Below are 14180 nucleotides of genomic sequence, written 5' to 3'. Positions count from 1 at the left end.
CCAAAATCGTGACACACAGTCGAATTCGACATGTCAAAATAGGACAAGACGTGTCATAGCTTTTGGACACGAATCTCGAGAGAATGGATTCGGGATTCGTGGGGCCTATAGGACGAATCCGGTTTCATAGAATATAATATATACCATATAATTTTCGGAGGGGAATTTTAAGAAACCAAAATCAGATGCATGTCAAGTGTCTCCAATTAAAAAGCATATCCAAACAATTATCTGACAAAAATAGGATAGAAACCACCCAGACGACACTTACCAGTATCTCAAAGCTTTGCATCTTGCACAACGTTTTGAAGCAGTCCTGAAACAAACAGCACACACATACTGAGGTGGTGTGAGAACTGTAACAGAATTACTATTCATGTACTCACACTCGCCCTCAACCAAAGTAACTGTTTCTTGTGCTTCCAAGACCACCAACTTCCTGCTCGCCCCCTTCTTGGCTGCTGCATTATCCTTCCATTTCAGTACCATCAATAAGAAGACCAAGTGAATTACCACCAAGGTGGCTGAAAAAAAGCCCAGAAATCCTATTCTCCTGTAGTCATGCATTTAAGAGGTTCCACTCTAAATGCACCTATTAATAGGCAACGCACAGGTCTGATCATTGAGTATAATGCAGAAAAAATATCCGTGTGTGTCCAATTGTATCCTCTTAGCTCCAACATACACAAACCCAAAATCCTTGAGGTTTCTGAGCCTTGTACAGATCCCAACATGAAAGAATACAAGCGGGGGAAAAATATAATGTAAGTCCCTTCAGCTCAAATGCACTCAAATCCACTTCAAACATTCCAGATTTCCGAGCTCAAAATCATCCCATGGGTCTACAGCATTGAAGATCTCAGACCGCAAGAATCCCTGCACAGAGCTCGCGCCACTGAAAGCAGGCCAACCACACAGAATTTCAAAATCGTAATACCCACGTCGGTCAGATTTATGGAGAAGCGATAATCATCCTATCAATGCCCAGCAGAAAGGTCTGATCATTGAATGAGAGGTCACAGAAAACAGTACAGTATGTAACTCTAGAAATGATGGGAAATTGAATTGAAGAAGCTACGGAATCACGATGGCCGCTTACTTTCAATTTTCTTCGATGGTATTGTGGGCATAGTGGTCGTCTCGTCATCTGATGTGATGGCAAGACTGCCCCCTTAACAGACCGCTAAATCCGGTAACTGTAACTAAAATGGCGCGGCCGCTGAATTCGAGGGGAATTTTGGTCGTACTCCCCCGGCCCGCACAACTTCAATTGTTTTATAACTATATATTGTAAAACATTTCGGCGTCCGCAAGGGCCTAGAGTACAAGAAGTTGTGGGGTCTCGAGGAAATATTTAACCTAAAAATGACAAAAATATGTCGGTGAGAGTTGTCTTTTGTAAAGATACGTTAAGGACGCATCTCCCATCTCCCTTTAATTTTAAGGGAGGCCGGTAAACTTTAAAAGCACGGTATATAAAGACATATATAACTTTTCTTGGGTATTAGTTGGTTTTATCTCTGTTTTTTGTTTTTTTTAACTACATGGTGAATCGGTAATTGTCAGTCCTAATTTATGGGAGACCCATGATCAATCCTCGTCACGACCTCTATAACACCAGGAGTACATCCAACCACCTGCAAGTCGGGTATACTAAGATCCTATGATTCAGACTCACATGCCGCCAAGACGGGATTGGGGAATCCGCCCCTTTAGCTTCCACCACAGCAGGTCATTGTACTCAATGAGATTTGAACTTCGGTCTCCCAAGCTTCGCCCAAGTGACTCACTGCTAAGTGATTGGTCCTTTGTTGTGAGGCATGGGTTCAATTCTCATTGAGTTCATCAGGATCAGGGTCCTATAGTTGAGTTTATTGGTCTTTGGCCCTTTTGGGTGGCCCTGTCTGGCTTATTTTCTTCGAGATATATATATATATATATATATATATATATATATATTGATATCATATATATATATAGATAGATATTGATATCGATTAATCAATCAAAGTCTCTTGCCAGGCTGTTGGCCCGCTGTCACAAGGTATGGGTTCAATCCTCCACGGGTCTCTCTGCGTCAATCTCCATCGGTGGAGTTGACTGGGCGTGAGACACCCCTTCCGGTGGGCCCGACTATATATATATACACACACATTTTTCCTTTTTCAATTAGAATTTTAAGGATTTTATTTCTTAAATTTTTTTGGATGATAATAATGGGAAATGGAGTGCATAATGATGGTTTTTATTATTTAAATTTTTTTGAATGTCTAGATTCTGCAATTTAATTTTTTTTTATATATAAACAAACAAACAAAAATCCATTATATTTAAAATGTGCAATCTCAACCACTAATACCTGCAATTTCAACAAATATTATAAAGTTTTGACTAGATTTTGGACAAAATTAATCTAAAAAAGATGCCAAAAAAAATTATTATCTACTAATCATATTGAAAGAGAATATGGCACATAGAATTTATCCCCAAATTTTGGACCATCTATATCAAAATTAAACTTTGTTAAAGTTTCCATGCTATACAAGTGTAATTCAAAAGTTACAAAAGTTAATAGTTACACAAAGTAAAGGTTTTTACAAAAATTTCAAAATAGCAAGGTATAAATAGAAAGGAAAAGTCAGTGTCCTAAGTTGTTTATATAATTAGAAAGGAAGGCCACTGGCCCTAAAGATTCCACAGCAACTACCCTAGTAGTATTATTGGTTTATCTATTTGTTTGAGCATAGTTTAACTATTTGATGTTTTGGCTCTTTCCTGGGCATATTTTTAGTTAATTTTGTCCAAAATTCCTCAGTAATTTCTTAGAATCATAAGTTTGAGCTATGTAATCTGTAGAATCCAAGTGCTCCTACGATTTTCACAATGTTGAATCCATTTATGCATCTTAAACAATGAAAAATCAGAATCTCACCAAAATTCCTCAGTAATTTCTTAGAATCATAAGTTTGAGCTATGTAACCTGTAGAATCCAAGTGCTCCTACGATTTTCACAAAGTTGAATCCATTATGCATTTAAAATGCATCTTAAACAATGAAAAATCATAATCTCATCAAAATTTGTATCATTGAATCCCAATAAAAAAAAAAAGCAAAAATGTCAGATAGTTAGTGGGCCATTTATTTCTAGGCATATTTTTGGTTAATTTTGCCCAAAATTCGGCAGTAATTTCTTAGAATCATAAGTTTGAGCTATGTAACCTGTAGAATTCAAGTGCCCCTAGGATTTTCAAGACGTTGAATCCATTTAAAAATGCATCTTAAACAATGAAAAATCAGAATCTCTCTGAAATTTGTATCATTGAATCCCAATGAAAAAAGCAAAAAATGTCAGATAGTTAGTGGGTTATTTATTTATGCAGTTAAATTAGTGAGACTTTTTGGAAGCTTTTCCCGTGAATTTTTCCGATCTAATTTCTCTAAAATCCAGCAAGAATTTATTGAATTCACAAGCTTGATGGGTAACCCGTGCACAATCGAAGTGCCCTGAGGGTTTTTCAGTGTGTTGAATCCATATATACAGTCAAAAAACCAGTTTAAATAATGCAAATCAAGATTTCACCTCAAATTTTTCCGCAAATTCTAACACCGGAAAGTCCAAAAAGTCTCACTAAAGACAACCACTTCATTTATTGGTTAAATTTGGTATTCATAATAATATAATTTTACAATAGTTAATGCAAATGTGAAGAGTTATAAACACTTACTAAACTCTTTCTCCATCCCATCGCAAGTGTTTATACAATTAGAAAGGAAGGTTGATGACCCTAAAGATTCCCAAACAACTACCCTACTAGTACTCTTTATCTATCTATTTGTTTATTGATTAAGTCTGTCTGCATAATAATTGCATCGAGAGGCGCATTCTATAGGATATTACGAGGGAGATGTGTAATTCCTTCCGTGTTCAAACTGGGGTTAACATGTGTCTCTTTTAAAATAAAAACAAAATATTCACTAAATAAAAAGACAATGTTCGCTATAATAAAAAACAAATATTTGATTGATTTTAATTAAGCCCAGAGGGATTGGATCAAGTAGTGGAAAGCAAAGAGTTTTCACCATTTGGGAAGGTTCAATTCCCATGAGGGCTTCCCTAGAACCATGTACCCGCCTTGAGGTAGCGGTTGAACATGTGTTGCACCTAGAGAGACCATGTTAAATAGTTTTGTGACCAGTGCACACATGAGTGGATCAAAGCTCAACCCCATGTCCTCCTTTTCTTCAAGTCAAAGAATTTTAGCTCTAGCGATTTAGTGAACAATTCCTTTCTCCAACTGCATGTATTGGCGTGTTGCTCAAAATGAAGGAGGTGTAATTCCTTCCATATTTAGCATGGAATCAATACTGTGTGTGTGTGTAAAGAACCAACGCATATCCATTTTAACCCCAGATCTATCAAGCATCAAGAAGGATCAAATTGTTTGAGGTGCAAACCTTTGATCCCTCTCGAGGCTTGATAGATCTAGAGTTAATATGGATCTACGCTAGTATAATTTGACAACATTTAATAAAAATGTGAAGAGTTACAAACATATACTAAAATCTTCCCTTCGTCCCATTACAAATCTTAATGCACCCATCTTTTTGTTCTTTGGAGTAGCCCCAAATGAAGGCAAAATTGTTCATCTTTATGCCTTTTTCTTCTGCCTTCATAATTCTAGTGAGAAAAAAAAAATATTTCACTAACACTCTAGTTGATAGATTTCAATAATAGTGGGTCAAATTGCATTTGCATGACTTTTTGTGAATTTGTAGTGTTGTGAAGGGGAAGCAAAGTTTCTACTACAATAATTACATTGTTGAACAAATATAAACACTTGGTGTGTCCAAGTAACCAACTGAATGCCCACGAGGCACTACTCGTTAACGCCAGATTCCATATAATGCCTCAATAGAGCTCATCGAAAATCACTCCCTTGATATGGTCAGATTAAATATGATCTTTGCCACGATTACTCATTTTTTATAGTTGTTCCCTACAAATGGTTAGGTCGAATATGGGGTCACCAAGATTGGGGCTTCTTGACCATTGAGCATTGTGGAGGCCAACTTTTCTATAGCAATGTTAGAGGCATGCCACCCACCATGCTCACCAAGTTCACCCTCAATGCCTAGAATTTATATGTCTTCATCCTCATGGATGGTTGCACTCTCTCGTCATCATATCTCTTTGTAGAGGCTTAGGTAAATGCACATGCATAGCTTGCATCAAATGACCTGACCATAAGCTCTTTGTTTTCTCTTTATGTGAAGAACGAACATGGCTCTCTCTTGGCTTGTAAAAACATGAGCTTGCTTTTAGGATGCATCAATGTCAATGCACATGCTTCTATGCCAATGGCAATGACTAGATATGCAAACCCAATATTTTCTCTCGCCTCTCTAGGAAGTCCCATGGCATACAATTATAGTTAGCAACAACCCTACCAACCTCATTACATGCTTTGACACTAACTATCCCATAACTTCCACCCTCATTAACAATAATGGAGACACATTTTATTGTACAACTTTGGGATTTAAATACCTTTGGGCACTACATTCCTCAAGCATTTAAGATTGTCGCAATTATGAAGTGTATTTGTCACTTGCAGATCATTGTTTTATGATGGATTGTGCATTATTTATATTGATATTACCATATGCACTAAAACATCCAATAAGCATTGCAACATAACTAACATTACACCAAATGGAGGTATTTTACAAGTTATGCTAAACTCAAATTTTATTGCTCAATTTGGGGTAATCTAGGTACTAGAATTGTTTATTGTGTTATGTTAGATGTGTGATTTTGCATTGTAAAACAATGCTTGTGTAAGGGTTTACTTCACGTTTCATAATAAATTATTGCAACGAGGAAGGGTAATATCTTGAGTGTATTCCTACCACTAGGAAGGGCAATAACTTGATACTATTCAATTGTTTAGAAACTAATATTCCTAAGTGTCATATCAAACCAATTACTAAGCTTTAAAGAGTTCATTATCTTGTAATTTTTAATGTTTCAGCTATTTAGTTGTAATACAAAAAATATATGATTGTTTGGAAAGACATAACCCATTAGTAACTCGAACTTATTTTGAATAGTAGGAAATAAGGATTATAACATTCTTAACTATTTCATGCAAAACCATCCAACATGCATATTTTATTTAGCATATGTTTTATTGAAGTGTTCATGTAGTTTACATTTGTCAATGATGTACAACTATTTCTTGCAATTCTTCTTCATCCTAGGGTTGGATGACTATATACCCTTCAACTTGAAATTAAGACCAACACTTCACATCTAAATTGTGCTCCAAGGTACGAATGGCTTTTCCAAGTTCCATAGAGGTAAGAGTTCTCTAGAATTTGAAGTTGAGGATGTATAACCATTTTACAGTACATAGCATGCCATGTGTAATAGGGAATAATAGAAGTAGAGTTGTTTCTTCGTTTTCTTCTTCTTTGGGACTTATCAAAGTTCCAGTTGATTTGAACTTGAGTATGCATTACCTTTCAACAATTCAAAACATATCATGCATGATATATGTGTCAAGGTTGTTTGCATCCTTTTGTAATACCTAACATAGTATTGTTCCTCAAGTAAACTAGTAGACTTAGTGTCCATCACTAACTTGATCCTTTTGTAATACCTAACATAGTATTGTTCCTCAAGTAAACTAGTAGACTTAGTGTCAATCACTAACTTGTGATAGACCTCTAAAGGTTACTTCAAATTAAGTATATTAACTTGAGATAGAGCTCTAAAGGTTACTTCAAATCAAGTACATTGAGGAAGGAGTGTTGTGCTTAATACTTAGAACCTAGTGCACATGATCATGGTTAGTTGTTGCAAACTTTCATGCAGTAAAAAGGCAACATTTCTTTCAAAAAAAAATGGCACTCTACTTAGATTGCACCTTATCTATAAACATGTAAAAAAACACACGAAATTAATACTTATTTATTATTAATTGTGAGTAGGTGCAACAATAGTGATATCCAATAGGTACTAGTTGTTTGATTTCAATAATATTAAATACAAGTGAGTAAAATTATAACAAGGTCTTGTAAGTATAGAAAGGCTCAAAGGATCCTCCAAAATTCTCTAAGTTACCACATTGGGCTTCACACAATATAAGGAAGACATCAACTTGGGATAGGCAACTAAATTGAGAAAGGAATTCAACATAAGAAAAGAACAACAAATCTAATAAGGAATAACAAATGGACACTCCAAAATAATTATAAATAAAATGCATAGAATAAAGTCCAGAAGGCCTTGTCGCTAACCCCTACCAGCAACTGGAAACTAACAACGCAAGTCTTTATACTCCTATCCTTTTTAGATACATAAGTAACATGTACAAAGGATGGCAAATGGGGTATGGGGTAAGTGAAAACACTCGTTACTATGGTAATGACCTTAAATGGGAGCAACGGTTGATATGGAAAAGGTGCAACCACCACAGTATCTCCTATGGTCTCATCGAGTTAAAGATTGAGATCCAAAAGCGATAACCAAATTTTGGGGAAAAAGGAGCAAGACACCGTCATGAATTTAACCAAGATCGTGACAATAGAATGTCAAGAGAAATACAATGCACATAGAAAAGTGGAACAAAAGCCATGTAGCACAACAATGCACCAATAGCAAGATGCATTAAATTTTCGTATAAAAATTACATTCCATAGACCCACGTTGTACCTATGCAAATTTGAGGCTTCGAGGCAAGAATGATTGATACAAAAATCAATATTCAAGGCACGCAGGCCCACTAAAGAAAACCTATAAAAAATAAACCAGAAACCCTGCAATAGGCGGCCATAACATCAAAATATTTGACAACAAACCCTTATACTAACCAGACGGGAGCCCTGAAATCGGCAAGGCAAACAAAGAAATAGCATCAAAATCCTAGGAGAACTGCGAACCCCATTGCCAGGCAAAAGAAAGACGCTATAAAAATAAAAGAAAAGAGAAATTTGGGCAGAAGCCACCCGACTAGCTCAAGAGAGGAACTCGGAAGCAGTGCCACAAAGAAAAAAGAGATGGGTCGAAAAACCCATAGTCAGAGACACATTGAAATCAATGCAAAGGGATTATTTCTCTGCACCAAAGAGGAGAAAGAATAGTGGCGAGATGAGGCTGAGAGTGATGAGGCTGAGAGTGCTTCCAAAAAACCCCTACAGAAGCCTAGCCAAGTAAAGTTGTTCAAGGAAGAAGTTAGCCGAAGAGAACCGAAATTTGCCATGAAAAGCCCCTCTAAGAGACGACGACAAAGCCCCTGTGAGAGGAGGCATGAATAGGAGGTATAAGTTGCATGAAAGCCACCCGTCCTGCCTCCCCTTGACTTTTCCACCTCGCTCCATGCAGCAAATAATCAGCAGACGGCGACAATGTCACAACATTCCTGGAGAAAACCTACAAAAGATAACGATGCAGCGGTAAATGGAAGGAGAGGCACGAAACGGGGTCATGGCGTCTAGGGTTAGTGCCACGACCCTACTCCCTCAACTCTCCAGAATCGCCAATGGCTCGAATTCCCAATGATCCTTCTTAAGATACAAGGTACACCAAATGAGTAATACTAAAGAAGTTAATTATGTTTTCTAGCTCTAGTACACCAAAAGAATAAATGCACATCAATCATAAGGACCACTACCAAGACAACTAAATCTTAATGCTAAGATTTTCAATTCATTATATTTTACTGAGTTTTCGGATTCAAATGCAAGGTTGATTATAAAATATCATGCAATAAACATAACAATAGTGAGATTTTAAGTTTAACTCGATTTGATTGTGTATCAAATGCATGTTACACATATATACACTAAATAGACTAATGACTAACATAGTTTATCAATTTGGAAGGCATGAAGACTACTAAAAGTTCAATCATGGTCCATTAAATGCATGTTACACATATATACACTAAATAGACTAATGACTAACATAGTTTATCATTAATTTGGAAGGCATGAACACTACTAAAAGTTCAATCATGGTCTATTTTGGCATGTAACATAAAGGGGCCTCATTTTTATTTACCAAAAACAAATTCTAGCAACCACCACATTTCAACAATACTAAGTAGCTACAAATGGGTTTCTTGGTGATACGAGCACTGACCATAACAAGCATAAATAGCCACTGCTACTCTCTAACATGATTATCAATCTCCACTCTATCATCAAATCACAAGCTCATATCCAATCTCACCCAACACAACCCAAATCTTTGCAATGATAAACAAAAGCCATTAATATCATGAACACCTCTACCCCATCTAGCATGGAAAACATTATTTATCACGTATAATACTAATGATTTCCTACTCAAAACTAATTGGAACCAATATTCTAAAAATCAACCAAATCAAACTCGGAGTCCATCAATTTGACTTGCTTTGTGCCTCCAAGACATGACTCAATGTTAAAATCATTTTGGTGGTCAATTCAAAATGTAACTAGCCAAACCATCCATGCCTCCAAAAGGTGACTCAACTTTCAAATCGATTTAGTGGCCAATTTGGTATGGAACCAAATAGATTAGCTAGTTCAACAAGTGTCATTCTATATTGGCCACCTAAAATACCACATAATTTTTTAAAGGAAAAACTAAATACCCATCAAACCCTAAAAAACCCCGGAACCATAAAACTCTCTCTCCATCTATTTGTCTCACACCTCTCATTAGGCATTTGTGAGTATTTGGAGGTTGTCAACCTACATTGAAGAGGTGTGATTCAGACTAAGCTTGGAGCTTATTTGGCATCCTTTATGATCTATTTGTGGTGAATTTAACACTCAAACCCAAAAGCTACAACCCATTATAATTTTAGAGTTCTTGATATGTAATAGCTTGTAGCTTCTTATTTTTGTGGCTCTAGAGGTCATTTAGTACCTTCTTGTTTACATATTTTGTTACGGATATGTATTACACTTTGAGCCATTTTGTTTTGTTCACCCTTCTGCGATATATATATGACCAAATTTTGCATAAGTAGTTTTTAGTGGTTTTAATTTATATTGTTGTGCATGTGTCTATAATTAAAAATTCTATATTTTATGTAGTTTTAGTAAACCAATTCATAATTCAAATTCAAATCTGCTCTAACTTTTCATCAATTCCAACTTTTAAAACATTGCCTAATTAGCGTGACATTGTTGAGAGGACCTCATTTATAATTTCCAACTTGATTGATTAATATTTTCTTCTTCTTGTTACCTTGTCTTGTTGTTAAGGAAAGACTCTAACAACCCCTTCTAAGGGCTAAAAATCTTCTATCATGTGAAAAATGTACTCATAGTAAGAATGAAGACTGCGCATTAAAGAGTGAGATAATCAACACAACATCCTAACCAAATTGGGAAATGAGTAGGTACCATAGTTCTAATGGTACCTGCCTAGCATAACTTGTGGATAGTTGCATTAGGCTCAGGAATATAGAGATTGTTCTTCCAACTCAACCTTGAACCTCTATCTCTATGATAATAAACAACCAATTTATTTCCCTTATCTCTACGATAATAAACAACCAATTTATTTAGAACCTCTATCTCTACGATAATAAACAACCAATTTATTTCGTACCTTGTTGTTTACATATTTTGTTACAGATATGTATTACACTTTGAGCCATTTTGTTTTGTTCAGCGTTCCGCGATATATATATGACAAATTTTGCACAAGCCGTTTCTAGTGGTTTTAATTTATATTGTTGTGCATGTGTCTATAATTATAAATTCTATATTTTATGTAGTTTTAGTAAACCAATTCATAATTCAAATTCAAATCTGCTCTAGCTTTTCATCAATTCCAACTTTCAAAACATTGCCTAATTAGCTTGACATTGTTGAGAGGGCCTCATTTATAATTTCCAACTTGATTGATTAATATTTGTCTTCTTCTTGTTACCTTGTCTTTTTGTTAAGGAAAGAATCTAACAATCCCTTCTAAGGGCTAAAAATCTTCTATCATGTGAAAAATGTACTCATAGTAAGAATGACGACTGTGCATTAAAGAGTGAGATAATCAACACAACATCCTAACCAAATTGGGAAATGAGTAGGTACCATAGTTCTAATGGTACCTGCCTAGCATAACTTGTGGATAATTGCGTTAGACTCGGGAATTAGAGATTATTCTTCCAACTCAACCTTAAACCTCCACAATAATAAATAACAAATTTATTTCTTTTAATACAAAAAAAACTCCCTTAATATTTATATATACTAAACCAAAATTTATTTTAAAAAAACACACACACAAAACCAACCCAACCCATAGTTAACGTCCAAAAAGCTCCAAATCCTTAAAAAGCATATAAAAATAAAAATGCAACAACCTCGTGAATTGAAATATAAAGGAATTTCCAGATGGTGATTTATAATGACATCATGAGAAGGTTTTTCTGCGTTAATGATATTTTAGTCATTACATTTGCTTTTTAAGGTGGGCATGCACAAGTATCGATTTCTATTTGAAATTAGAATTGGATTTTCACCATGAAGGAATATATATTGGGGATATTCTTTCATGCGTGCACAACAGCGTATTTAACTATTTGAATTTTTAAAAGGTATGAGATTTTATATATTTTGGTTGGTTGTATGATATATTTACTTTGACAACGTATTTAATTTATTTGAAACTTTTTAGGGGTAAGAGATTAGGTATATTTTGTTGGTTGTCTGATGGATTTATTTTAATAATGGCGGGCCAATTTATATTTTATATATATTATAAAATTGTTTATTCATTTAGATTTTAGTGTTATATAAACGCATGTATCCTTTACTATATAATTATAATAACGAAATTGTAATTTAAAATGCATATATAAAAATAAAATAAATAAATAAAAAACACAACTATTTGATTATGGTTTTTTAATTGGATTTAGGTTGAATCTTTTAGTGTATAATAATAATTATGAAATTGTAATTTAAGATATATATATATAAAAATAAAATAAATAAATAAAAAACACAATTATCTGATTATAGTTTTTTAATTGGATTTAGTTTGAAAAAAAAATATTTAAATCTATTTGTAATATGTTTATGTTCAGATTCTTTATAAATTAATTGTTTATCTTCATGTCCAGCTTCTTCATAAATTAATTGTTCATTTCCAGATTTTTCATAAAGCAATTGTTTATTGGGGTCAGATGTTCATGTCCAGATTCTTTATAAATTAATTGTTCATGTCCAAATTCTTCATAAAGTAATTGTTGATTGGAGCCAGAAAATGGAAGTGTGAAACATATAATAATAATAATAAAACACTTATTAAATTTGAATAATATTTACATAACAATATGGAAAAAAACAATTATTAATATCAACTGATATGAGATTATTACGTTAATAATTACATATATTTTAATTACATTTAAAAATATAAAGAAAGAGAAAAAAAATAAATAAATAAATTATTGATATCAACTAATAAAAATTATTATATTAGTAATTGTTCCTCAAGATACAAAAATATATATATTCAAATCTATTAAAATGGCATTCACTCGAGAAAAGTTAAACAAAAAATTTCATAAAAATGTAAATTTATAATAAAAGAAATATTAAATAATATTTAGGAAGAAAAAATAGAAATACAATTAATTTATGTGTTAGAGGAAATAATCAAGCAAAACACAATTCATGGTAAATGACTTAGTATTTGTCATAAAAATATATTCACAGCCAAAGTTTACATTTTAAAGAGAAAATAGTCGAGCAAAATCCAATTCTTCATTTATGCTAATGTTTATCACAACAATACATTTATAATTAAAAAGCCACAGAATACATTTATAATTAAAAATCTATAGATTACATGAAATTTAAAGGCAAAAGCTTTGAATAAAGCCAGACTTCTTGCTTTTCAAATTTGAAAAAGGCTAAATAATTTACAATTTTGAATTTTTCCATTACTAAAACTTTGCTGAAATTTCAAGTGTTATTTTGTTGAAATTGTGGTTTTTAATGTAAAAATGAATTCATTACTGTTGAACCCCTATTGTAGCCTTATTTTGCAATGTTAACAAATGATATATGCAATTTTATTTATCTAAAATTATTTTTGTTGGATTTCAAACAAAAAAATGTCAATTTCCCTTCCCATTATTTTGGGTGGTTGTAAAAGGTCAAATTCATTTAATGTTTAGACCATTGCTTTATGTTTCATGTATGTACACTATCCTTCATTCATGCATAACATTCAAATGAAAATGCAAAAGAGAATCCCAGGGGGCTAGCTTAATTAGTTGGAGGCAATAATTCATAGGATAAATTTTAATCAAGTCCCACAAGGTTACCAATTGTTATTGTGGGCACCGACTAAGCCACCCTCCATCCAAACATTCAAAAAAAGCAGGGGGGGTGAGGGGTCGTCCCATGAGGTTTCCCTTAGGAAAAAAATGTTAGAGAGGTGAAAAGGTCATTAAAGAATCTAACTCTTGATATTGCAAAGAAGGTCAAAGATCGATAATCAATGTTACCAATGTCTATTGTTGCCTTATGCAATGCCATGCCTTGTGATTTATGTATTATTAAACACCATGCCATTTGAAGGGACACTTTCCTCCAGGACTACTTTATTATAATAGGTGGAATTGAAAACATTCCATGGTGGCATTATTTAGTTGCCAAAGTTGACAACAAGGAGCTTTGAATATAGTAAATAGTAAAGGGTAGTAACTTACTCCAGAGGTCCACTAATATCTCTCAGATTAACCATGATTGTTGGATATTAAGATCATATGTTGCCTTTTACATAGTAAGATTTTCATGTCTAACCAATCGTCTTCTATCTCAATAGAGAGAAACTGTTTTTGTGCTCTGCACTATTTTGTGTGATTGGCATGTTTAAGAATTTCAACATTTTTTATTATGCAATGTGACTCTATTATTAGTTGCATATAGATGCAGTGAAATTTGAAATATTTAGTGTTCTAGATGAGTTGAGAAGGAATCTATCTTGAGCATGAGAAGGTTCCAATCCTCTAATGCAAGCTCAACATTTTTTATGTTTCAAATAATGACTTCATAAAGGTTTTCATCTTGTCATTGAAAAATAGTGTCCAACGTGACAAATGTGTTAAAGCTTTTACCAAAGTGTAATGTTGTGCAATGTCCTTGTTAATTTTCCACGAAGCTCT

General features: G+C 33.8%; 1 protein-coding gene across 5 annotated transcripts in view; it reads right to left on the bottom strand.

The window, feature by feature from the left end:
* The window catches only part of LOC149160585 (ubiquitin carboxyl-terminal hydrolase 17-like), a 131249-nt gene that overhangs the window by 102988 nt on the left and 14081 nt on the right, over window positions 1-14180 (bottom strand). The window contains exons 1-2 of one of the 5 annotated variants that reach the window (XM_089436738.1): window positions 1100-1271; window positions 272-974 (exon numbers count right to left, since the gene is read on the bottom strand). The exons of 2 other annotated variants lie outside the window; for them this stretch is intronic. In XM_089436738.1, the coding sequence (XP_089292864.1) occupies window positions 272-567 (296 nt within the window). In that variant the 5' untranslated portion in view covers window positions 568-974; window positions 1100-1271. Of the gene's footprint in view, window positions 1-271; window positions 1272-14180 lie in introns of those variants that run through there. 2 more of the 5 variants (XM_089436739.1, XM_089436737.1) reach the window with 2 other exon arrangements.

Source organism: Pinus tabuliformis, chromosome 5_2 (genome assembly GCF_031772625.1).
Source record: "Pinus tabuliformis cultivar Carrire ecotype Pingquan chromosome 5_2, CPIR1, whole genome shotgun sequence".
NCBI classification, from domain to species: domain Eukaryota; kingdom Viridiplantae; phylum Streptophyta; class Pinopsida; order Pinales; family Pinaceae; genus Pinus; species Pinus tabuliformis.
Note: the sequence above shows the minus strand (reverse complement) of the source record. Positions and strands in the feature narration are given on the sequence as shown.